Raw genomic sequence first — 27,477 nt, forward strand, 5'->3', positions numbered from 1 at the left:
TTATATAGTTCTACAACACTGAGGAACTCAACAACTGTCTGCTGATTAAAAATTGGAGTACAAAAATAACTCAAGAGTCCAGGTTAGTGATCACACCAAGAGTAACTTGAAAGATAAACAAGTAGCAAAAAAGATGAAAGTCTACTTTGTTGGTAAAATTATTTTAGTGAATGCTAAAAGAGATACTCTGCAGTTATATGTTTAAGTGTGATTTATAAAAAATGACAGTAACAAATGAGCAAGCCAGGAGCAATTTTTAAGCACTACATCTTCTAATTGGCAACATTTAGGGGCATCATTTTCCTAAGTTAGTTGCTTTAGAGCTGGTATTTTGCAAAAATGACAAATCTTGAGATCTAGATAAGAGTTATACCTATTTTTAAATCATTACAAAGACAGATAGCTAGATAGGAATTTTAAGAACAACAAGAAATGTTGGGCATTTAGTAGGTTCATTCCAATAACTCTGTTAATTGCCCTGAAATACGCTGTCGCTTAATAACTAGTTTGTTACCAGGGCACAAAGGATATTTCTTGTCTTTCTTCTTGTCGCTCGGGCAGGGTACACAATAATCTGTTTTTAGTCTTAACTCCATACAATTTTTTCCCAGAGCATTGATCTGAGCACTAGGTGAAAGGGGTGAAAGAGCCAATTCACTACTCCCTTCTGCTCATTCCCCATCCCTCTGCCTGACTCTAGGGGAGAAGCAGATGTGCATTAGGAGAATGGCAACCCTGGAAGACTGGGAAGGGTTATTTTTGGTACATCTAATAAAGAAATTGAGAAGACATTTAGGTCTTGAAGTTTAGAAGACAAACCCTCAAAACTACTGTTAATTGTTCTTTAAGATGCATAAATGAGAACGTGTACATTTTGTAAAAAGGAGTAGGTACGTTCCTTCTATCTTTGCAAAAATACTTTAAGGTGGTTCATGTGCCTTCAGTACTCACAGCTGGAATTTTCAAAGGGACCAAATGAAATCTGTTATTTGGAGCTAAATCTTAGGGGAAAAATTAAACAAAACAAACAAACAAGCAAACAAAGAACCCAGACTATGCAAAAACTAACATTTACATTTCACCATAGGAGAGGAACCCAGCTACCCCACTGATATATTCAATTGTCTCACTCATGCCCAGAAAGAGCTGGGTTCCTCAGAATGGAGTAAAAAAATCAGCATGTTTAAAGGAGAGTTACTTAGAACTATGCACAGGGAAAAACTCACCATAGAAATTGAACTCAAGTTCCCACTCCTTTCTAGGGTTTGCATCTGGAGAGAAAGCTTTCTTCCCCAAAGAAACAAATTACTAAAAAATTTATTCAAACAGTGAGATTCCATTGTGAAGCCTCCCCCTGCTGCTAGGAACTCAGATCCACTTCTGTTGCCCATAACAGCATCATTCCCAAGGCTTGTGAATTATTTTGGGTAGCAAAAATTATTTCTCCTGATGGAACAGAGTTCTTGGGCAGTAAACAAATAGATAACACATAGAGAAACACCCATACCCTTCCCATCTTCTCACATGCACACATACACACTTGGTTAGATTGTGGTTGCAATTTTTCATTAGTTACTGAAATTAGGACTAAGTCTTGCTCTGTGCTCCAAATTCCATTATTGATTCAGCTTATGAGAGTACAAGTCCCTCATGCTCCTCTGAAAACTACAGCTACCTACTTTTTTTTGTTTTTGTTTGTTTTTGAGAAGCACATGTCCCTGTTGGGCTATCTTGAGCTGTGCAGGTGAGCTCTGAGCAACTCCTTTGCTTTGATGAGAGCTGTTACTGCTGGTGTTTCCATGTGAGGGGGCACCCCTTTTCCTTCCCAAGAAGTGCTCTCTGCAGAGATGACTGATCTTGCAGTGGGAATTATGATGTAAAAATTGGTATCATCTACTTGGTATGTCTGTGGAGAATGGGAACCACCACTGGTCTGTTCTCCAATGACGAGAGCTCTGCCCAGCCTCTTCATTATAAATACAAACTTCTCAGCAGCACCAGCCGTCACAGCACTAGTGAGGATTATCAGTCCTTTCTGGGAGCCATACCTCTCCCCTGTCAGAAAGGACAAAAAGCATCACAGAGTGTGTCCATTTTTAGAGATTTATTTGCATAACTACACTAATATATACTCCATTCCCCACTTGCTATTAAGAAGCAAATTTTCAAAGCAGATTTTCAAACATTATGTTATTAAAGCATTTTTTTTCTGTTATTCCAACCTCTACACTGTAAAAAAAAGACAGCCACTTCCTGTGGTGCTCTTGTGCCACCAGTTTCTGGAGGCAAACTCCAGACAAACAAACTCCAACAGCTGGGAGACCAGCTCGTGGTTACTACTGCTAACTCTCCTGTGGCTTTGACTTTCACTGGAGTTGCTGGAACAGTGAGATAGGCAGGTGAGGAAAACAACTTTTTCATTGCCCCAGCAGGAGGGACAATGCCTCTGCCTGCAGCATCTCAATTACGTTCTCATCCCTGCTCTAGTACCATGGCAGTCATCATGCTTAGCCTCCAAACTATGCAGGCTGCATTTTATGAAATTATATTTACAGTGGTTTCCCACAGGCTTTTTATAGTCAATACCCTGAACCTGTTGTGCAGCCTTTGTCCCAGGCCCTTCAACAAATACCTCTTTTTTTCTTCCCCATGTCAGCCAAGTTATTTCATTCTCTTACATAAACCAGCTGCCAGGAGTAATTCTCTTGCATCGTATTTTCAATATATCCAAGTACACTGGGTACTTTCTGAAAGCTTATATCCTTTGAAAATGTGACCAATGCATCATAACTGGGACTTGATAACTTGGAAGTTACTTAAAACTTCTTAAAAATATCATTAAGTTACAGCATGACTTCTAACTCTCATACTAAGCTGTAAGAGAGGGGCAATAGCACAGTAATTACACACCATCTTTGGTCTTGTCATTTCACTGTGGACATAACATCCATTAGAAGACCCTTTTCACAGTAGATATATATAATACAGGACCAGATCCACCAGATCCATCTCCTTTGAAGTTAACATGCACCCACATGTTCTCTTTGATGGGAACTAGAATGTGTCCATAGTAATCATATCCCCGTAGCACAGCCCATCTCTAACTGTCTGAGAGAATAGATGGACCCTGCAGCCTGCCACAGAGTTTAGCCATTTTAGTATGCTCAGAGTCAATAACTGAAGATACCATGAGCCATCTCTTTCAGAAGCATCCCAGCTTTAAAGGGAAAAAGAATTAAAGCCATTATTTAAAGCTGTTCAGTTGTCTAACTACACTTTTTGAGCACTGCAGAGCTCTCTCCCTGCATGTTGCAGCATCCCTTCAACTTCTGTGGACAACGTGGTGGGGTGTGACACATCACTGAGTGTTCCAAATTCACTCAGATGTGCAGAAATTAGTGCCTCTCTTTTGCCTTCTCTGGACAAACTGAGCTATTGCTGGTATCCTCATCTTCTGAAATACTATCTGACAGAACACACTGGTAGAAAGTGAAGTGCTACAGGTAAAACTTAAGTGAGTATTGGAAGAGGTATTACTAGAAGTTTAAGTAGCAAGAGATTTACGTTATTTTGTCAACTTCATAACAGTAAGTCATTATTGCTGTCTACTGTATTCAACTAAAATTCTGGGGACCAGTTCACAAACTCTGTGCCGAACATTCTACACTCCTAGAGACTATTTAGGATGGCATTAGAGACAGGAGTGAGATACACATTTTTATTTTTACAGATTGAGCTAATTATAGCTGGTGTTTTCACCTAATGAGTTATGGTATCTAAAGGTTCCTTTTAAAACACAAGGGGAACACCTGAAATGAGAAACTACTCTGAAAATAAATTGCCATTCTCACCTCTGAGCTGTGGCTGGGTCCATATTTCCTTTACTGAATCACTGGGTCTGTCATAAACTTTGTCCAGTAGAACTCTGTGTCCTTCATCGAAGAAATATGAGCATAAGAGTGGTATGGAATTGGTGTAACCTCCAATATTGTACCTTTTCAGAAGTTTAGAATATTAAGAAAACAAGTGAAAATTTGCTGCAGACATTAAATCTCCTTTCCAAATATTGTTTCTGAACATAAATACTGGAAAGACTTAAGGTTACATTTTGATGCATTAACATTCATTCTCCCCCATCAGCATTTGCACATTTATCAGAGAAACCAAGTCCCATCTAACAAGCTGGGGTTGTTACTGCCCAAAATTGGCTACAAACGCAAACAGAACACACAGTTCTGTTTTTCCTCATGATTCTACCTGGAAAAAAGAAATAAATCAGAAAGTACACTGACTTTTAATTTGTAGAGAAACATCAGAGTTATTATTCTGCTTTGAATAACCCACAGTATTACTGATATAGGCAGTATGAGTAAATGCCCAACCTTAAGGACAAAGCAGTTTTCTCTGCACAAGGTTGGGAGGCAGTGATCTTCCAAAGGATCTGCTGAGTTATTACCAAAAAAGCCAAGTCTTGCAACGTTTTTTGGTGGTAGCAGACTGAGCAAGGTAAAGGAGCACTGAAATTTGTTGTCTTCTTGCTGCAGAGCCATCCCTCTCCAGGAGGATTAATTTGACTGTCAGATGTAGCCAAGAAGTCAACATGTGCTCATGCACTTTGAAGAGAGGAAAGAAGCATTTAAGGAACGTTTTCCTATCTAGCCTCATGTACACCGCAGTGCCAACCTTGTGCAGCTTGCTGGGCAGCAGAGAGACAGAAGTATGCACCCAGAGAGAAGCCAGGCAGCAAGATGACAGAGCAGCTGCCAGCCCTTCAGCCCATGCATCACAGACCCGAGCTGGTGAAGTCTCGAAGATTTTGAAGGAAAAGCAACTATCAAATATTTCCCTCATCTACAAATATCAGTCTAAAGGCTTCTCCATTTATCAAACTTCTTGTCAAGAAACAAATGGCTGATGACAAACACAAGAAACATCTTGACAAGACAATAGAAATGCAGCAATGCTAGAGAGCTCTTCCTGGGGCTCTCCAGGGCAGAAAAACCTGCAAAAACTTTAGTCAGTAATAATAACTGAGCAGTTGTGAAAATTTTTGCTCAACTCTTTTAGGCAAGTTCTTCCTTCACCACAGAGTTCTTATGTGACGTTAGGGAAGCCATCTAGTTTACCAGTATCTTTTTCTCTGCGTTGGAATAGTTAAAAATATGAAGTTGATGAGTAGCCAGGGAGGGGAACTTGTAAGGTGAGATATATTACGTATTACAGTGGATTCTATGCAAAGCTGAAATTATCAGTTTCCCCTTAAAATAATCAAGCTGGTTTTGGTTGAGTTTCAAAATGCTTGGGGCTCTTTGTATATGATTTCAGAGACTGAGTCTTCTTGGTGCTCCTAGATCTGTTTTCAGAGAAGGCTAGATATAAGATAAAAAAACAGTAAGCCAAGAAAAAGACAATACTGAGACCACTTAGTACCTGGGACATGGCATTGTCTTTGCTGTTTTGTTGGCCCTGGCACAAGTACTGAATCGAGAGAAAACCTGAACGAGAAAAGGGAGAAGCCTGGTCCTATCTCAAGTACTGGTATCTTTGCTGAATCTGATTTCAGTTCCAGGTAATTTTGATTGACTGTTGTGCTGCCTTATCTGTGCTCACACAGTGGGAGCTGTGCTCATCTTTTCCTGCACATGCTGCAAATCCCAGGAGAAAATTAAGAAAATTGACAACTATTGAAAGACCCATTATAGCAATAGACAGAAATTGCTCCAGCATTAAAAACAAACATTAGCTATGAACCAAAGCAAGGAAGTAAATTATAGAAATATTTTATGGGAAATGTACACTTCTGGTATTCATCTATACGGATAGCTGGCAACAAACAGTTGCTGTCTTCTGGCTTATAAAACTTCAGCTCTGTTGATGCACTGGAATATCCAACATAATTCTGAAAGAGAAGGCACAGGACTGCTGCACAGCAGGTCTAGGAGTGGCACAGTATCTTTGAGGCAAAAGTGCCTTTAGGTGCTCTGTGCACAAGGGTCATTCTATTCAGTGCTGTCTGACCAGCATAGTTTGGCACCACAGACATGGCAGTCTAGATGCTGCAACAGACTTATGCATGGTCTGGTTTTTTTACCATTTGATTTGACCACTGCCTGTAGTGAAATATTTAATTATACCATACATATATAATTAATACAAGGCACATGCAGAGTTAGATTAGAAAGAAATCAGAGAAAGAAAACAGATGTGAAATGCAGGATTGTGTCCTGCAGCATATCTCCTAAATTTACCTATTTAGCTTTAAACATCTCAAGTGATGGTACAATTTCTCTTGAGATATACTTCCAGACTGTTATTGTTTTCTTTGGCTGATTTCCTTTTCTCATTTAATTCCAGTAACGTTACTTCGTAAACAGGACAGTAAGCCATGTAAAGCTAATTCACTGTTACAAATAAAATGCTGTTTCAAAAGAGGTTTGGTTCTTTGCCATTCAAAGGTTTACCTCATGTCTATGATTAATGCATCTGTGTGAACAATTTTCTTCCAAACATGCTCTACCAGTAGATCAGACACCTGGGTTAGAAGTTCACAGTCTCCAAACATATCAAATCTCAGATAGCCGATGTTGTTTTCAAATACGTTTGTGTGGAATGAAAATTTAATCAGATCTTCAAAAACTTCTGGAGAAGGGATCTGAAAGAGTTTGGAAAAACAAAACAAATCATTTGCTGGCACTCATTTGCTGGCATTGATAGCTTGGCACAAGATTTAAAAGGAATTTTGTGAGTCAGGATCAGTCCAGGTGGGACATATCTAATAAACTGACCAACTTTGAAGAATGATAACGTGATGATATTAAAACTTCTGCATATTTAACTTAATTCAGCATTGGATGCTTTCTGCTCAGTATGGGATGCCTCAATAGTGTGTCAAGAAATTGGATCAGGCTCCCATTTGTCAAGACTATGTTCATTTTTCAAAAATACAGGAATTTTCTTCTGCCAAAGAGCCTGAGAAGGCTACAAAAACCACCCCAGGACTGCAGCATAGGTAATTATCACAAACCTGCCACCCAAATCCTTCTGTTTCCTCCAGTAGTTCTTTCTAAGGTGGGCATTTGGGGCTTTTTAGTCTATTGATTTGGCTTAGCTGACAAACAGCTGCTGGCTACAGGTGAGGCTGACCACAGCCCCTGGTAACAAGCCAATCCCTGTGACAGTGAGGAACTTCATGTGATGGGCATGTGCTGGGATGACAACGAGGTAGACGTGTGTTAAGTCTTTTTATATGGTGGCTACATGCCTAGAATTTCACATGTTAGTCTGCAATTAATTTTGTTTTGTTTATCTGGATGTTATTAAATGGCAGACATTTTTTTCATAGCAATACGTAGCCAACTAATAAAGTTGTTCTAGTAACCCTATATTATTTGGAGACAAAGTCTGCTGCTATTGCCAAACTTATGTTTTGCATGCATATTTCTGAAAACTTAAGGCTTTCCAGCTTAAGGAGATAAGGCTTTGGTATATATATATATATATATATACATGTATTACTTATGTGACCTTTGGCAATGTGGGCTTTTCTCCTCAGGATCTTTGTGAAAATGATTGTATACTTGCTTTTTAATCAGTTTCCTCCTGCCATAGCTCAGCCCTAGGCAATCCATGGCTTTATAGTGAAAAGAACAAAGAATCAGCAGTACCACACAACAAAAGGTGCTCTCCCAACCTGCAACATGATCCAGAACTTGAGAAACATCTGTGCTTGACACACTTTAAGCACATTACCTTTGCCTGAGGGAACATTACCTACTGTATCACAACTCGGGCTGCTCTGAGCTTCTTCAGCATTCAGTGCCTTATATATGCCAAAATTTCAACCATTCATTCAAAAGTTTTGCTGGACAGTAGTTGTAGATCTAATGTCGAGAACAAACTCAAGTGAGCCCTCTTCTGAAATTTCTTTCTCATTGTACCTTGTAAAAATAGCCACTGTATCTTGACTGTAAACATATCAGTCTGAGCTGCTGAGTTTGTCATTTCCAATCCATTTCCCAGTGACAGCAATGCTACTTGATCTGCCCACTGTACTTTGATTAACAAATCACAGTTTTGAAGAATATATCCAGCATGCTCTGCATTGTTCTGACAGAGCTTATTTCTAGTTCAGAGGTACTGGTCCCCTGAGGAGGAGAAATCATCACTCGTTGGTAACATACAAATAAAATTGATTCAGTACTTACCAGTAATATTTTAAGTGAATGCACATATTTCTTACCTCTATTTCATAAAAAAAATTAAAAGATGCACATCCAGAAGCATGTTGATTAAGGATAACTCTTCTGTCTACACCTGGTAATATATTTTTTCTACTTGTTCTTAATGGCTATAGAAAAATTAATGAAAATACATCTATTACTAAAGCTCTGAAAGGAAATCTGACTAAAAGCACTTGGAATGCATTTTATTTAAACAACAACAAAAGAACCCTTCTAATTTTTAAGGAGAGGAGAAGTCTGGGACTGACATTAGAGAGTTACTGTCTTGGAAATCCCCAGGTTCATGACACTGGCTCATGGGCTGCATGCTGCTGGTATGTCAGGAGGTGAGTCTACTTTCAGAGATCGACAGCATAATTTCATTTGTAAGGCAGGGCTATGTTTGCAGGTCAAGGACAAAATGAGACAGGATGCAGCTGAGACTAAGATCCTGCAGCTCGTTTAGGCAGTGTTTACACACAAATGACTTAATGGTTAAATATAAAACCTCAGGTGCCTTAATAAGAACACTATAAGCAATGTGGGGAGACTAAAAGACCTCCAAGAAGAATTTCTTCTGGTAAACTATAAATGGTGTCCAGATCTATTCTGCAATCACCCTTCATAGCCTAACTACAACATGTAGTGTGACACAAAATAGGACTTGGATTGCTGTCCTGGGAAACGTGTGAATTTTCAACACTGGCTCATATCCAAACCATAGGCAAACTGCTTTTCCAGTTGCACCTATCTTTCCTCTTTTCTCCCCTTTCATCTCTTCCCTAGGTCATCTTATTTATTTAAAAGGAAACTGTAATTTTATATGTAATTTCATGCTGGCCATTGTAGTGTAACTCTGATCTCCACTAAGGCTGCTAGTGCTGTCAGCCACCAAATTAAAACATCAGCAGCTAACGTTGTGCCATTGTGTCATGGTTTTGTGCACAAAACCATGACACATTGCAAACTCAAAGGCTGATTTAAGAATCACAAGATCCTGAGGTAGGGTGGAGGTGTTGCCTCTTTTTCAGAATAACGTTGGATGTCTTCATACGCACTCACAGTCTGAAAAGGAACCATCCAGCCTAGTAGGTTCCTCAGCTCAAGATCTGAGCAGGATCAGCAATCCCCCTGACAGCTGCTTCTCTCTTGCTCCCAAAAACAACCAGTGACAGACATTACATGTTCCTCTACAGTCAATCCAGCCCCAGCATGTCACTAGCTTTACAAGATATTCCTAACATCTTGTGTAAACACTCTAAATTCACTGCTTCCTGCAGTTTAAGTGCATTCAGCATGGACAAGGAAACAGATTATTCCCTTAATATTTAAAATTGCTTCTTATCAGTCTGAAAACTGTTTTTGTGTATCCTAAGTTTTATTTTCTCTTGAATAAATATCTCAAGTCCTTTAAACTTTTTCCAAGACAACTCTTACCCACTCTTCTCTTTACTCCTGTTCCTCTTCCCCGGGCTCTCCTCGAGTCACAGCTTTCCATAAAAATATTGCACAAGGATGGGCACTGTGTGCTCCAACTTGATGTTTAATTTCTGCTGAATGTAGCAGAAGGCTCTGCATGTTTTACTGATAGATTTGTGCTTATCCATCCCATTTTCATGGCAATTATTTTTTACTGCAACAACTTGACTCTGAAATTGCGTTCACATAGTGAACTCTGAAGGACCTATGCACTTGTATGGGGCTCCTTCCAAACAAGCCATTTTCCTTCCAGAGTGGTGCAGTCAATTAATTACACTCTAGAAACTGTAAACAAAATCTTACATACACTTATTTAACCCCATCCAAATTTTCACAGATAATTTCTCCAGTTTTTCTGGAACTGGGGCTTTGAACTCTAATTCTGTCCTTCATTGCACCTGTATAGCTAGAATGCAGGGGTCACCATGAGCAAGAGATGAAGTGCTCTGGGACAGCTCTCTGTGAAGGATTAAAAGAGGTTATTTAAGGCTGTCAGTCCACACTGAGGGAGTGCAGGGCAGAGTGGGAAGCTATACTTTCATCCTGCATAGGGCTTCTTAGCACATCAGCACACCAGCCTGCTGTGACAACATATAGCTTGTAACATAGTCATTGGAAGCCAGTCAGCAAAAACTTAAGAAATTATTTTCTAGCCTGGAATACCCTGGAAGATTACATTGGAAAATACAATTCTTGACTAAGTTTTGAGTTTTCATCTAGCACTCATTGAAAACCCATAAAACTAATGGGCAAATCTACTGTAGCATTAGAGAAGCACAGGTCTCTTATGAGGCTAGAATAGCTACTAAAGGACTATTCATTCCCTCAAAGAGCCCTGCTTTACAAGCAAAAGGCTCTTTTCTGAATCACAAACCGTATACGCAACATTTGCCTCTGGGAAGTCTGACTTTTGAAAGTGGTATTTATGCAGCAGAGATCTCTGGCTAGCATTGACCTTGCTGCTGTTACAGACGAGACATATTCACTACCCAGTATTATGCTTCAGCAGCTCTTCTAGCATAGCAGATGCAAAGGTCTACAAGCATTTCACTTGTCTGTCTCCCATGTCCCATCCCATCCCCTCTGCAGTTATTCATCATCACTTTCATTTAATTGTGTTGGATCTGCTTCACTGTCAAGGTCATTATCAAGAAATCCCACTGTTAAGGGAAAGGGTGGCTGGAAGGTTGGTAGCACAAGAGAAAAACAAGCTCTTTGATTTTTAATGAACGAACACAATGCAGATTAAAGAGACACTGCGCTCCTGCTTAGAAGTGTCCAAAAAATGAATTTATAAATGCATTCAATGCCATCATGTAAACCTCACAGTAATCTCAAGTCATTTGCTTTCTGGGATACTGGAATGAGGAATTTCTGAAGTGATCCACAAGCTTTCCACGGCTCCTCAAAAGCAATGCAGAATCAATTACCCTGAAAGGGGAGTCAAGGAGTAAAAGGGACACTGGAAAAAAAAGAAAAAAGAAGTTAAAAAAAAAAAAAAAGAATGAAGTAAAGGTACCTCTGCTGCCCAAATTTTGCTTGAAGAATGGAGCTACCACTTCTTGGTTAATGAACCTGAAAAAAATGCCTTCTGAAAATGCTTAGATTTTGTTCTTGATCTTTGTTTTTGCAGATCACACACACCCTAATTCACGCATGCCCAAAACTTCAGAGTGTGGAAGCTCACGGATTTCCTCCCCCAGGAAACATTTAATAGTTACCTGACACTTGGTACTCTCTGGTTCACTGCAAAAGCAAATGCATTCTCTTCAAAATGTAATTTTATGAGTCCCTGGGGAAACCACGTCTCTGTAAGCTGTGCTGGAGCAGTAGCCAGAAAGATGCTAACTCCATCCAAGAAAGGGATCAGGTTATCCCACCCTCCCCTTAATCTGAACATGGAATTATAACAAGTGCTCCTGGGAGCTCCCTCCAGCACAACAATGAACAAGAAAGATTGGCAAGGCAGACCAGTGTATAAATAGGCAGGCTCAGAACAAAGCACAGGCCATTATGCAAACCACGCAGCAAGAACAAAAGGAGATTATTAAAAATCAAGTTCTCCCCAGGGTCACCTAACTTCCACCCAGATACTTCTTCCAAAGTGTCTCTAGCTCACTAGAAAGCTATCTGATACTGAACATGAGATATAATCACAACAAATTTTCACTACCAGTACAAAAGGATCGGCTCGTTACTCTAGTGTGACATATTTAGAAATGGCAATTTCATATATAAAAAAACACTACAAAATATGTGATTGTATGTTTTGCAAGTATATGCACTTACTCTGGACCAACTAAAATTTTCTCAGGCTACAAGTTCATTTTCTAATGAGTAGTTTTCAGCATTAATTTATTACAGCTTTAAAAGCCACAGTACCTTTCCATGATTGGAAATAATGAGGTATTTTCTCTCCAATATAGAAGCCCTGAATCAGAACCTTTACTTGCAGTAGATGGCTGCTGAAGGAGATTCACAGTCTGAAGGCTGTTGTCTAGAATAAGTGCAACCAAAACTACCATCTATTCACATGAGCTACTACCCTAGTGTAATGCTATAATGGAATGGAAAGTACTGTGGTAGTGGTGGGGTGGTAAAGTCTTTGGCTACAGCAAATAAGAATGAGATGAAACGCAGCAGACACAGAAATGAAGAGAGCTGCTTATGTTTAGAAGGCCTCAGGTAGGCAGGGATCTCCAGCAAGAGATCTCCTCACCTTCACTACCAACCATTAAATGAGGCTTGGGAAGGGGTGGATCCTGGCTCTATGGGATGCCTTCCCACCAGGTGCTCAATCACTGGTTCAGGCCGAGGCATAGCACTTCCACTATGGAAGTGCTTTAATGTCTTTTGCCTGCCTTAATGTCAGAGAAAATTTGGTGCCCACTTAAGCACTGGCTTCTAGCTGGCATAAATATAGCTGAGTAGAAAAAGAACTGTACCTGTTTTGGCATGATCCCTGGAATGCTGTCCTTGGCATGCTCAGGGATGTAAAGTATTTTCAGGTGTTCATCATCAGAAAGAGCTTGCAAGATTGCAGTCAACTTCCTGGCCAGCTCCTTTTCTGAATTTATCCTTCTGTAATTTTCTTCGCTGATACTCTTGGTGAGGTTTGATGCTATATCAGTCCCAATGTCAGCAAAAGCATAATTTTCTGCTACAAGCTTACCTACAGTTTGCACTGTCTGTGGCACCTGGGCACGCAGGTTGGCAATGTGCTGAGCTACAGCCAAGGCTTCGCTGGCTTGGATGGTGATATGTGGCTCCACTCCAGACACACTCCACACTTTGCCAGTGACTGGGCTGAGTACCACTTGGCTAGGGATGGAGGCATATAAAGAGCTGTTGCCAACTCGATAAATACCCACTGAGAGGGAACCACCTACTGTGGGTTCACCAATAACTGTGGCCCGGTGTAGATCCTTCATAGAGCGAGTGAAAGCTTCAGCTGCTGAGCCACTCATATGGCTTGTTAGGATGTAGATATCCTTGAGGGAGCCGTATCTCTTGCCAGTGACCTTGGGGAGAGTCCACACCTCTGTGCTGCGGGAGGTACTACGGTCGAAGACAGTGTAAAGGTGCTGACGAGGCTCAGGCTCAAAGAAATAGGAGCAAAGTATTGGGACAGCAGTAGAGTAGCCACCTGTATTGTATCTCATGTCAATAATCATGGCATCTGTGTCAACCAGCTTGTTCCAGACCATCTGCACCAGCTGAGGCCCAATTGCCTTTACAGTTTCTGCCTCAGCCATCATATCAAAGCGAAGGTATCCCAGATTGCCTGGCAATACCTCGATTTTGAAGAGTGCTTCAATGATATAGCTGAGCTCCTCAGGGCTGGGAATCATATTGGGAAGCTGTTCTTCTGGTGTTGGTTCCACATGGCTGTGGAAAACATGAAGCCGATGATCCCCTGATGCCTCCTGCAAGTCACTGGTAAGCTGGGAAGCCAGTGTCTCGAAGTCTACAGCTGATCGATAACCTCCTTGAGCTCGTTTAGTGCTGAGCATAATACTGGCCTTTTCAGCCACTTCTGGGATGGCATAGTGAGCCTCTAGAAGTTGCCCAGTATTCTCTAAAAGCATCCCCACCTTCCTGTGAAAAGCTAGCACCTCTTCTGCCTTCTCCAGAGCATCCTCAGCCAACACTATGGCATCAGGCACAACACCTCCACCCATCCAGCTTTCCCCATGGTTGTCAATGAAGGAGATAACTGGGACTGTGATGGTTAGGCCATGAGTTATGCCCTGCTCAGGCTTCAGCAGAGGGAAGGTACGAGTGTGTGAGAGGCTACCTGCTGTGATCTCACCGATCAGTGTGGCACGGCCTAGTGATTGCATGAGGTAAGCAAACTCCTCAGCAGCTGTAGCAGTGTGGTGGCTGGTGAGCACGTAGATGCCTCGCTGGGCTCCGTAGGGCTGGGCCAGCAGTTCTGCCTGGCTGTTGTGCTCTTCTGTATGGTTGGTGCGCCTGTCATAGGTTGTGTAGAGATGTACAGGGCCAGCAGTAGGATCTTGGAAGTAAGAGATTAACACAGACACAGCAGAGGAGGAAGGCCCACCAGGGTTGTAACGTAGGTCCATGATCAGGTTCTCTGTATTTTGGAGGGGCTCCCACACTTTTTTTACAATGTAAGGTCCCAGCTTAACAAGAACAGAGGCATCAGCAAACTCATCAAAGCGCATGTAGCCCACATTGCCTGGCAACACTGATACTTTGAAGACTGTATCCACCAGGGCATGCAGCAGTTGCTCATTATCAGGCAAATTGGCTGCCATAGCAATTGGCATCTCAGAAGGAGGGGTAGCAGCTTCACCTGGCATCATGGCTCGGACTAACAGGCGAGGGTCCTCAGATAAGGTCTGTATCTCAGCATTGAGCTTGGTGGCCAGGTCTTCTGCTGACTGCACAGAAGAGAAGTCAGAGATAGCGAGGTGCTGCAGCAGCACTGGCACTCGTTCCACTAAGCTGTAATAGTTTTTTAATATGTCTGTGAGGCGACTTAAGGTGCCAGGCACAGCTCTGCGCACTGCTAGGATGTCCAAGGATTTCTGCAAGGCTTGTTCTGCCTCAGTAGCCACACATGGCATCACCCCACTCACCTCCCAGCTCTGTCCACCCCCACTCAAGGGACTGACAGATCGTGACACAGGAACCGTCATATAGAAATTAGAAGGGCCAATACGCAGCTTCTGGATGTCCAGTGAGCCCCCAGCTGTCTTCTCCCCAACAGTGATAGCTCTGTTCATATGCTTGAGGATGTAAGCTACATCTTCAGCCACTCCTGTGGTGTGGCGACTGATCAAAACAATGACATCCTTGTCTTTGCTGTATCTCTCTCCCAACACTTTTGGCAATGTCCATATCTCTGTAGTGGTGTTGGAAGGACGATTGTATACAGTCTCAACATGTAGCATCTTGTCTGCTTCATGCAAGTATGAGATAATGAAAGGAATTCCAGAGATCTGACCTCCAGTGCTGTAACGAAGATCTATCACCAAGGCAGATGTATTTATCAGAGTCTTCCACACCTTGTCCACCAGAAAAGCTCCAACTTTCTCCACAACTTCCTGTCCTATGACATAATCAATCCTCAGGTAGCCAACGTTTCCCTCCAGCTTGTCATACACAACCACATGCTCAATAAGACTAAGGAGTTGTTCCCGAGTGGGGAAAGTTTCAGCTTCTTGTTTAGGAGGTGCATGAGGTGATGGTTCATAGGAAATTACAAGTCTTGGATCATTCAGAGCACCTTGCACTCCAGCTGTCAAGACACTGGCCAGCATTTTTGGGTCAGAAATATCCAGGATCTCCCCACTCTTGATGGCTTGCTCAATGGCTTCTTGCATTCCCACTAGGTTTTCAGGATAGCAGTAGTTATCCAGTAAGACTTTAGCCATATCCAGCACTAGAGTTGGCTGAAAGATTTCCTCAGCAGGTACGCTGCACAGCATCAGAACAGAAAACAGAAAGAAATGTGTTCTGATCATTTTGTATGGAATAAAAAAGAAAAAATACTTGGGAAAGGAGTCAAAAGTTCTTCTCTATCAGAATGAGCATAGCTGTCCGCTGTCCCTGTTTGTGAACCACACTGACATCTCTGCATCGAATACGGGTGCACAGAACAGATAAAAATCTTTTATCTGCATTAAACCTTTAATCTCATTAAAATGGAGTGCATCATCCAAAGTGCACCAATAGATGAAGTTCAGCTTCTTGCTACTTTACAGACCTCTTATGAAACAGTAACAAACTTCAGTCATCATGGAATATCTTTCTGGCAGTTAATTGTTTTCAAAAAGTAATACACTGCCTGTTAGAAACAGGGCCTGGCTTATCCTAACAGTGGATTGCTTAAATCCAAATCTTTGATCTTAACCACAATTAGAGCAGCAGTCATACAGTCTTTTACTGTATTATTTATTTTTTAAAGTCATTATTTATGAAAAGCTTATACCAGAAGATTTTTCTGTGACTTTGTTGTACCAATATTTAATGTTTTTTTTTCAAAAGTTGTTAATGATACATTGTCTTTGGTGTTTTTTTCAGTCGGTGCTGCTAAGGACTGTTCTTTCCTTTTGACTAAGAGCTCCAAACAAGGAACTTCAGACATTTGAAACAGCTCATAAACTCCAAGGTAATGACAGCCTGTTAATTTTTGTGCTGAGAATTGCCAGCATTTTAAATAAGACTTTGAACTACATTTGCTTCAATGTAATGCAGCTAAATGTGAGGTGACTTTAATCTTCATAATTTGCACTCAATTAGGATTTACTTGTAATACCATTGAGTAACATATGGTCATGTCTGATGACAGCTCCCAGCCAATGGACTTTAGGCTCAACATACTAAAATAGAACATGGGAGGGTTGTTCTCTTCTGTTCACAATGTATTTGGGACCCTATTGTATTAAGTGTCTGAAAGAGGATATGCAGTACGCAGCTTCAGGCTGTACCAATGTAAATTGTCAACACCCAGAGCTGCAGTATGGCATGCCAAAAACATACAAGAACAGATTCCTGGCTTTAAATCTGAAGTAAGTTGCTGCTTCAGTCAATTTGCTTGCTGGAGGTAGCTATAAGTATAAACCAGGAAATGTGGGAAAAGCATGCTTTTGCACTAATTTCAAAATGTCACTTGTTGCCACGTACAAGAATTAGCAGAGGGGACAGTATAAAAGTGATCTATCCCAGCTGGGAACACTCTGTTGGTGACATGAATAAGGCCTGATTCACAGATCAGCCATGCATATAAAGTTTAGTGCAGAACTCTTTCTGGACCATTCAGTAATAATAAAAGAATTCTGTGAAGCTCCTTCCTGTAGATCCATATACCTGCACATACTAATTATTCACACAGATACTATATGATATAGTATACCATGTATTATATAGTATACCATGTAGTATACCATATAGTACCACAGATACCATGCCTATTCATGCCTATTCGTATGGAAATATACAAATGATGGAAAAGTAAACTTATTCGTGGAACACTTTTCCTCCTCATATCATGAATTTTCAGAAAATATCAACCACTATGTGAACTTCCTTGGGAAAAAATATTTTGAATCTATTACTTTGATTTCAAAAAGTTATACATTGCTTCTGAATAAACCAAACAAAGGGGCATCAAGCAGAAATTCTGGCCATAAATCAGGTAGAAAAGTTATACAGAGAATAATTCTTGTTTTTCCCCCTCCCCCACCCAAGAGCACTTATTGAAACAGGTACCAGGTTTGAAGCACGTAAGTGAAGCAGTTTTTATGCGAAGCATAATAAGCTTAATTACATTTTCAAAACCTCATTGCTAGAGGATTTGTGGGCACATAGATTAAGTGAGCTAAAAATTAATTTGGACAAATTCATAGAGAACAGATTCATTTATGTCTTTGGTCTAGTTGCACTCATGTTCACAAAGTTCCTAAATGGATATGTGCAGAAGCCAGAATGTTGTACTACAAAAAAGGCCAGTTCACACTCCTGTTTATACTCTCTTGAGCATCCCTGCTGGTTACTGTCTGAAATAAAGTCTATTTTACAGAAAATTCTAACTCAAGTTCTTAATTAAAACCTTTCCTCTATTTTAGGAAAAACATTCAGTTTTTTTTCCCAACAAGTTATCTGTCATTTTCAACTGCAAGTGATCTCACGATGTTTGCTTGTGTTCAGAAAAAAATCAGTATTCTTGATAAAATTCTAAATCATTATTCACTACATTATTATTATTATTATTTTAATTTAGGTCTTAGATCCTACTATAAACACACTGAATACAAGCTTAGAGAGTCATGACAGTGGGTTTCCAAGATATGCCAAACTTAATCATAGATAATATGTATAGTGGTGAATATAAGTGCTGAAGCCCTCAGAAACAGTTTAAGCAGTTTAGCCTGTTGTGCTCTTTCCAGCCTGCTTACAGATTTCAGGACCTGTGGTGTTTATCCAAACTGACAGGATTCTGTGTTGTTTCTTTTAAATGAAGAATAAGGAAGTATGACACAAATGTTGTAAAGATCGTTGAGTCTATACTTTTTATATTTTTATTGTTATTATATTAAAGAAAAAAATAAATTCAACACAGAGAACAATTACATTGCTCTAGAAGTCCATTAGTCAAAGGACTGGTCTATATCAAAAGCTGTAAAACATGATGATATAAGTATCTTTGGCAACCAGGCAGTGCTATTACCCATAAAAATAAAACCTTAATTTAAAAAAAGCTTACTAGCTTTATTTCATTTTATAGCTACTTCCCTTGTCAAAGAAGGGGACTGAGATCTAGTTGAAACTGTAGCTGATAATGCCTAAATAAGTAATTAATCTCCAATTATGCCATGACTGATGGTAGAGAAACTGTGATTCAGATGTGTTACATATTCTTAGTCTGGAGGAGTGGTGGGGTGAGAGAGTTGGTTGCTCTATACTGTGACAGTGTGTGATACCCACCACAGAGCTGACTCCGGGACATTATCACCAGCTTGAATTGATCTTCTTTCTTCCTTTCTGCAAAGGATAATCCAGCATTCTAAGGCAAAAGTAGCTTGAATATAAATGCCCTAACAAAACCACATTTTGTACAGAAGTTGACATTTGAGCTCAAGGATTTATTAGCAGAGCTGTATTTATTCCTTGTGTGGACAATGCAGTGGCTAAGGCCTCAGAAAATGGGCTTCTGTTTCTAGCTCTGCCACTACCCTACTGAAATGTCTTGGGGCAAACTGAGTACTACTGCTTTATATCTGTCCAGCTTGTAAAGTTCTGAGGCCAAAAAATAAACCTTGCTACATTAATGTCTACCACATACCCTACTCTTCCCTCCAAACTCAGAAGGTGCCTCTAACACAGGAATAACTGCATATACTGCAGTTATTGGTTCAATAGACTAGAGACTAGATGCATCTTGAACTTCATAAACCCATGATTTAATTCTGAAACACCATGAATTTTGCACACTGACTAAGGCAGGGGATTCATGAAACAAAAACACTAGCAATTGTGATTGCATGGATACGGAGTCTTAATTCTGACTCACTTCACTTTGAACTGCTTAACTTTTTTAACTTTACTTCCACCATCTTTCAATTAACTTAAAAGCAAAGATACCAATTAATTTTGTTTTGGTGGAAAATGAAACATAATTAAGAAAAAAAGTGAGATGCAAAAAAAGGAAATAAAAATGTAAATACAAAAGGGTTAGATATTTTGCCTGCTGGGCTGGGTGGTTGGGTTGTTTCATGAGTTCCCTTTTCTACTTTATCTCCTTCCTTTTACTCCTGCAGGGTGCTGCATGAGGGCATACCCAGGAGTCAAGGAGCAGGGTTACAAAATGGATCAATTGTGACAGGAATTGGGGAAAAAAAGTACAATAATCAATGTCCCCAAGAATATGTCAGGATGGATCTCTATTTCTGTCCATCTGTACAGTAGCTTTAAGCATGCAGCTTTCTATCCCACAAAAAAGAATGACATTGCATATTTATAGAGTATGCATAGTATTTTCTTTTTCAAGCCTTCAGTACATAGTAAATAATGGACAACTATAATTATATAAAAATCTTTATGAAGTATGGTATAGTGGTAGAAGTAAGGTTAAAGTATTTACCTTTATTTACTTATAGATCTGGAGAAAGTTAAAGTCCCAGAATTTCATGAAAATAACTTAGTTTTGCAATGTAAATCACGGTAGATCTTCAAAAATGCTTTTTTTTATGAAGGTATTTCTTTCCCACTGTATTCTGTGACTTTCTTTTTGGATACAGGTTAATTCAACTTGAAATGAGAAAGAAGTACTCAAACCACTTCAATTTAATTTTCTGTGTAAGGCATGTCATATGATGCTGTAGGTGTTAACATTCACCTTTGCTTTTCCTGAATATAACAGACATAGATGAACAGTCATGAAGATCATCCTCAGAAATGAGGTGGCAACAAACACTAAGCATTTTTAATCAGGATATTTGCCAGATAATCATAATTCATAGTTCAGTTCATAATCCATAGTTCATACTCCACGGAAAAAGCCCTTTCCTACATGTAAAACCATGAGACTTAAATAAGAATGTTTTCTGTTTTATTTTTTTCCCCCTGTAACACTTGAGGTGCATTGTGCTGTATTCTAAAGACTTCCATATTAGAAGGGCTGAAAAATTTAGCTGAGACTTTTAAAAAGCCATGGTTTTAGGAAATATAACATAATAGAAAGATTAACAAGATAGCAGATCAGCAAGGTCTTAGGATACAGCAAGCAAGGATCTGCTTAGATGCAAAAATAGCAGGTGCAGAAATAAGAGAAAAGAGAAATAAACTGCTCACCTTCAGAATGCCCAGAAGATCCTCAAGTAGGCAAGGATCTCCAAAAAAAAAATGCTCTCACCTCCACTCCCAACTCTTAAATCAGGTCTGTGAATAGGTGCATCCTGGTTCCAATCCTTCTGGTCACTGAGACACACTGGATGCACCTGAGCTCTCTTGAGTTGGCAATTCCTTCATACCACGTGCTCAACCACTAGTTCAAGTCGTGACTTAGCATTTCCACTACATATATATAAAGGATTATGGTTTGCTTCACTCAATATAAGCTAAGATGTGGTAAGGTTCTATAGCTTGGTGTGTTTCTCTAGTTTGATGCATATTTTCCCTTATACTCTTTGTTCTTGCCCTTTATTGCTATCACTCTGAAACAAACATCGTTTCAAAATGCAATTGTAGAAAAACAAATGAACAAAAAAAGCACTTTTACCAAAGTCCATGACTTAAAAGTATAAGGGGATATTCTTCTGCACTAGATCTTTTCAATTATGTTTGGGTTCTCTTGCACTGAATTGTGAGAGAACCTTGCAATTACCTTTGTAATTCTTCATATGTGTTGTTAGAAAGTGAGAATTCTTCCCTGTGTGATGTGGATGCTTCAGGCTTTGGAGAACAACAGTTTACTTACTTCTTCCTTGACAGAAAGAACTTACATTTTTATTAAATATGCTGTGTAGTGCAATTCTGTTCACTAAGCTCTCATTATCTAGCTCCAAAATATAATTCTGCCATTACATCTGATTTCTAGTATTACCCAAGCTAAATGACTATTTTCATCTTAGCTTTGAGCCAAACTCAACAGTTCTGACCTAGTTCTACCATTTATAGCTCATGAAATTCAATAATCCTTTAAAATCTGCCCACAAATATTTCACTTTTGACTTCCGGTGGCTGTAGACTTCCCGCGTACTCAGAGAAGAGGCATTTTCTTTTATCTGTCTCTGACTAGTCTGCATGCACGGTCTGCATCACTCTGATTGCACGCTAAAATGTTTCTACAAGAGAGACTGTAAATATTTTTCTATTCCTCCTATATACCCCATGTGGTCATCTGCAGTTCGCTATTCTCCCAGCAGGATCCTTATGGATCATTTGGTCACTGACAAACTGCAGTAGCAGGAGACTCATCTGAAGGTGGCAGCAAGAGTAGCTTTCTCACTGGGAGAAATGATTTTTTTTGAATCTAGAAGCTATGTCAACAGGGTTTGAAAACAAACTAATTTTGGTTTTAATGGAGACTCCTAATACAGTTGTATTTTAATGTAACTGTGATATTGGGCTATTAAATACTGAGAGGCAGAGTTTATTAGCTCAAGCATAGGACTATGCTAATGAAAATTTTAATGCTTCCAGGACACTGGTAAGTGTTTCTAGACAAACCTCCCCTGCCTTTTTATAGATGTACAAGTCTGGGTCAGTACTACTTCAGGGCTGTCTGCGTCGGGCATAACAGGATTGCATAGGTATGGTCTATGACTGTCTTTTCTGTTCTGTTCTCGTTATATTTGGTACAAAGAGAACCTTGTCCCTGAGCAGGTTTTCTAGGCGCCCTGGTAGTACAAGTAACGAATAATATCACCCTAATGTTCCTTTATAACTGCCAGGCTATAAGAAGTAATGTCAGATTTTTCTACCCAAGTCTTTCAGTTCTTACGGTGTACAAACCTGTGGAAATTAAAATTAAACCTGATGAAGTTGTTTTTCATGTCAGAAGATTTACATTTTAAGAAAATAGAACTTCAAATTAATGATGATTATATTTGTATATTTAAGTTTTCTTCCTTTATCCCTTCCCTTCCTAAAAGGGACACTAAAAGAGTAACCAAGAAAGAGAAAAGGAAGAGAAGTATGAGAAGACAGTTAATGATTTAATGGAAAGATCAGGAAATGGTTGGAAATGTCATTTCCAGTGTTTTTGTTTTCAGCCAGGATTCATGATGCAGTCAGGAATAGCCATTCAGTCATCACAGCTCATAGCACAACTGTAATAAATTCACATTGCCCAGCTCTACTGAACTGCCATATTCTGGATAAGTGAAAGATTCAGAAGGTCTTCAGGTAAATGCTTTGCTGCTGTCCAGCCTCAGCTAGTTTAGTTTAGTTACACAGTTTTGCATTTTGGTAAGCAGTTTTTCAACGCATTTAGGGAATTGATGTTCAATCTTTGAAGAAGTGATGTATAATGTGCTTATGCTATATTGTGTGTACCCTGTAGATCTATTTCCATTTCTAATTGACTTTTTTTGGAGCGTGGTGCACCAAAACAGCGTTAGCCAATACTAAAAAGTGAATATTAAATATTCCATCAGGAGACGTCCTATCCTTATTATTTGAAAAAGTGAGAACTCCAGTAACACACAGTAGCCTTTGTTTAGCTGCCAGGTACTGCAAACAGCTGCCACCAAGCTGAATCCTAGACATTGTGCTGCTGATGCCTCACCAGCTCCAATGCCAGACCAAACGTGTCCTGCCCATGCCGTCTAGGATGCAAACTCTCAGCATGTCCAGCCAGACCAGCTATTGACATCTTAAGCTATCTCGTTTGCTGTAGTGTTCTCCACCACCGCTGGCTCAGAAGTTTTGGTTACCATCCTAATAGCAAGGCCTGGGCTACCTGGCCGTTGCTTGCTCGGTGTGCAAGCACTGAGGCCTGGGAGGGTCACTGGAAGGCCTGCAGGGCTCCAGCCAAGGCCTGCGCCTCAGGGGCTGACTCACAGCATCATGTTTTCCAGGGCCACACTGAGGCCTTTCTCCCATGAGGCTTCAGCTGATTTATGACTGATGATCTAGAAGAAGCTAGAAGGCAGGGTAAAGAGAGAAACGGGGCCATCTTGGCAGCAGCTGATCACAGCCATGAGGTAGCTTGGCAGGATGATAACAGCAATGAGGCAGCCTGAAAGCAGCAGCCAGCACAGAGATGGCAGCAAGGAAATGTGGAGACAGAGCTGAAAAGGCTGTGGGCAACCCAAAGGGAGACTGACTTTCAGCAGACATTATATTTAAGGCACCATGGGAGGAGGTAAGAAGGACTCCTGGCAGCCTGGAGGTGGTGCTGAGGCCACGTGGAGATGAGGCAAAACTTAGAGGAAACACTGAAGGGTGATGAAAGCCCCACAAGACAGTTGTAGGCCTCAGTCAGCCCTAGAACAGCACAGAGGAGATCTGTGGCACGGGCACCTCCAGCTCAATGTTCCTGCCCCACAGTGGGACAATCAAAGCTCTTCCAGTGCCTTGCTCTCCAGAGACTGCAGCAGGACCTGCCCTGGTTTTGCCTGGTGCTAAACACATGACAAATGGTAAGTTGGGAAGTTTGAACGGGTAGAAGGGAGGTGGTTAGCTCTCAGATGCAGTAGAGGGAAAGTGGAACTCCTTTTAAGCTGCTTGAGGTTGAGGTCTTGCCTCATAGACATTGTTCGTTTGTTACTTGTTTGTTTTTTCAAGTGGTTCTGTTCCCTTCTATATCCCTCCAGTCTTTGCAGTAACAGACTTAATTCAGTACTGCATATGGGCAGCTAAAGTAAGATGTTAATACCTCCTGCAGCTAACAGCCCAGCCCTATGTGGACCTCTGTGTTGCAGGATTATAGTGGCCAGGCTCTGAGGAGGTTGGAGAAGATTCTGCTGTATGTGGGAGCAGTGTCAGTTGTGCTAGAGCACAATTGTGTCTGACATCCTTGAGAGAGAGTCCTGGTCCTATTACTTAGAATTTGAGGAATTGGCAATTCTTGGTTAACATTTCTGTATTGTCAGGATATTTTTAGTACAAAGTCATCTAAAGAGAGAGCAATTGAACAACTCCAGATTCCCATGAGGCTATTGGCTCTTAACTCATAGTAAGAAACATTGAAAAGTGAGATCTTTTTGGCGTTTAGTGCTCACTGTTGCAGAATTGTTAAGTGATAAGTTGTGCCTGCTGCTCTGCTGTTTTGGGACGTAACATACAAGATACTGTGTATACCATGTACATAGACAAGGTGGGAAGCTATTTAAAAATAGAACTGTTTTATCTCCTGAACATCTTTCACCAGCTAATAGTAGTGTCTATTAAGAATAAAGTTCTGCTGGGTAGCCTTAAAATTGTCTGTGGCATCAGCTGGTATTCTGATATTATATGGCTGTTATTATGCAGCTAATGAGCCTTAATATGATGAAACACTCGAGCCACTTGTTCATGTTAAACAAATATGCTTTATTTATATCTGTACATCTGCTGGACACTGCACAAGCCCCAGCATGTTCTGCAATAGCAGCAAGCTACTAGTTAACATTCACAGTCTGGTGGTGAGGAGTTTCTCAGTGTCTAATAGGGCCTGGCTTGATGTAAGTAGTAAGATGCTTTGCCTGCTCTTTGCAACTTGTATAGTTTCTAGTGCATTTTGTCCACCTGGCTGATTCTTTGCATCCCAAAGCAGCTGAAAAGTTAGTGAACACGACCAATTGTTTAAGATCAAATGTTTAAAACTTAGGCAGCTAAATTTACATTGTCAAACCAAACATCAATTTGACACACACTCCAGCTGTGCTGTAGGTAGCATCTGTAGTCACTGTTCTTGACTGAGTTCATTACACTATGGAAAGATTCATGTTTTGATTTACCATGTTTTGATTTGCTGTACCAACCAAAATGCTAATCCTATGGGGAATGTGATTGTTAGAGCTAACTAGAGATGGAATTGATTTTTTTGGTTGAAATACAAAGTAGACTTGTAGTACTTGTAGGGAAGGAGCCTGCAGAAATTCTTGGGAGTTCTGATAGCATAGCTGGGATCTGAATTGAGCTAAAAATTGATTTTTTTTTTCACCTTATTTTCCTCCAAGAAAATAGTTGATTCTTGATAATCTGTAGCTGTGAACATGTGAGGACTTGTCTTTCTCCTTCACCGCTTATTAATTTGATTACTGACAAAGTCCTACAATTAGTGAAGTCAGAATTATAGCTAGGATCTTGTGTTTAGATGACTTGAGGGCACAGAACTACTATTACTTCAACACATGGGTGAATAAGTATTCTAATGTGATCACACCAAATGCTTGCTTGGTGGTTTGCTTTACTTGAAGAAGAAAGGTTCTGCAAAATATTACAGACCTAGGAGATATCAACACAACAGAGAGAGAAAACAGATTTCCAAAAGGAGGAAGACAAAACAACTACAAGATGACAGAAGCCAGTGGGGAGTGGTAAAATGAGAGGATGTCACAGGAAACTTATGAGGTTAATGATATGCAGCTATGCATGGATAGAATTCTCATGGATCCAGGTCTCAGATCTGATCCAATTGCAGCCCTCTTCTAATGGGAAAGATAAATCAGTCACAAGATTCTGATGAATCATGGACTGTGATGCAATCAGCAGTTCTTGATGGAATTACAACCACCCTGCTCACACTCACCTGGTAATTGCTCTGTATTAAGTTAACAATAGTGAATAAACTGCATATTAGATTCCAAGCTGAGCTGTTCATAGCAAATGAATTTGTCTTGCCCACAGCCTGCCATAATTTAAAACATATGTAACCATTTAAATCATGTTGCTTCCATATATTAAGCTTCTTTTCATATTTTTGCCTCATTTATATTTATCTTTTTGAATATATATGTAGTTCACTGTGGGTTTGAATCAAGTGTTCTCTGATTGTGGGTGGGGTGTTTTTTTTTGGTTTTTTTTTTTTAATGGAAGGTGAAATAATAGAAATGAAGTGAGTTATGAGGGCGTTGTATGACACTTACAATTAGCATCAGAAAACAACACAAAGCATTGTCTTTTCTTGTACATGCAAAATCTTCATTAGAATCAAAGAAAGTTTACTCTAGTTTCAGGAAAGATGGTGTTGTTGTTTAGTGAAAATAGAAGTAAAGACAGGAGAACCATAGTTTGGTAGTGCACTTCTCATGCAGCAATGTAAGTGTCCCAGAACATAGAAGGGAGTTTTCAATTGTTCTTAGACTTCTAAAGTGTGAAATAATTTTGTGTGTAAAATAAGAGTTTCTCCTAAGAAGAAGTAAAGGAAATAGACAGAGCCTGATATCAGATTCCAATTAACTTAACTAGGCCTCTAAAAATTATCTTGTTTATTTTTTTTTCACAAGTGCTGAGCGCTGCCAACCCCCACAGTTGTTAGGGTTTAGGTCCTAAGGCTGGATTTGTCTGCATGTTCTTGCAAAGGAATACTAAGAATATGCAGTAGGTCAAAGTGGCTCCTTATCTTTGTGAGGAGATGAGGCCTGCTGTTCCTCCTAGGAAACAGCGTCTTAGAAGCGGAAGGCTGTGCTTCTTATCATTCAAGTATGTGCCATAAAGGAGTAAAAATAGGGACATTGAGGATAAGAAAGCTGAAACCAAGGCACCTGCTACACGCAGAAGGAAACTTGGGAATCAAATGAGATGGTGAATGTCATTTGTTTGGGAAATTATAAAGCTTCACTTACAGGAGTAAATTATTTGCATTAAAATTATTTTAAAAGTCTGTGTGATTACTGACGTGAGGTAAGGTTTGCAGGACTTAGAATTCCTGCTTTACCATGCAAACTGAATTCAGTTTAGTGAGTTTTATAAAAGCTAGAAATGTAAGAGCTGGCTGAGAGAATTAGATTTCTATGCCTATTAGAAACATACAAGACATCCTCAATCCCAAAGGCTGTTTATGACCTGAACAGAACTGATTTAACAGAGAAGTTCAAATAAGTTTTTAGTTTTTGTCACTCTTGCCAAATAATGCATAGTTCTTTCAATCTCACAACATTTTAATTAATGGTATATAATGCAGGCTATTTACAATGATTGCCATTCTTTAAATGCCAGCTTTCCTTAAAAAGCAGCAGCAACAACAACCAGCCCCATGCCGTGCTCCAAACCTTGTCTGCAAGGATTTTCACTTGTGTCACTAATGTATAGTTTCACAGAAATATATACAGCACTATATACAGCAGAAAAGAGTGTATTCTTCTTAGATATTCTGCATATA

At 40.0% G+C, this 27,477-nt stretch overlaps 1 protein-coding gene across 1 annotated transcript; it reads right to left on the reverse strand.

Moving 5' to 3' along the window:
- Positions 1-1,726: 1,726 nt before the first annotated feature.
- Positions 1,727-15,691, reverse strand: RBP3 (retinol binding protein 3). The gene is made up of 4 exons (XM_065746858.1): positions 12,644-15,691; positions 6,462-6,652; positions 3,852-3,994; positions 1,727-2,055 (listed from the first exon to the last, which is right to left on the reverse strand). The coding sequence occupies exons 1-4, from the start codon at positions 15,689-15,691 to the stop codon at positions 1,727-1,729; spliced, it is 3,711 nt and encodes a 1,236-aa protein (XP_065602930.1).
- Positions 15,692-27,477: the final 11,786 nt, after the last annotated feature.

Source organism: Cyrtonyx montezumae, unplaced genomic scaffold, assembly GCF_038088225.1.
Source record: "Cyrtonyx montezumae isolate F1298 unplaced genomic scaffold, pur_monq_1.0 scaffold_4, whole genome shotgun sequence".
NCBI classification, from domain to species: Eukaryota; Metazoa; Chordata; class Aves; order Galliformes; family Odontophoridae; genus Cyrtonyx; species Cyrtonyx montezumae.

Bases quoted from the DNA above. Each gene is read 5' to 3' on its own strand.
- RBP3 (XM_065746858.1), bottom strand. From the start codon at position 15,691: ATGATCAGAACACATTTCTTTCTGTTTTCTGTTCTGATGCTGTGCAGC. The intron at 6,653-12,643 runs GTACAGTTCTTT...AAACTCTTTCAG, and splicing joins CAGGGATCATGCCAAAACAG to ATCCCTTCTCCAGAAGTTTT. The intron at 3,995-6,461 runs GTAAACCTTTGA...ACTTCTGAAAAG, and splicing joins GCATTAATCATAGACATGAG to GTACAATATTGGAGGTTACA.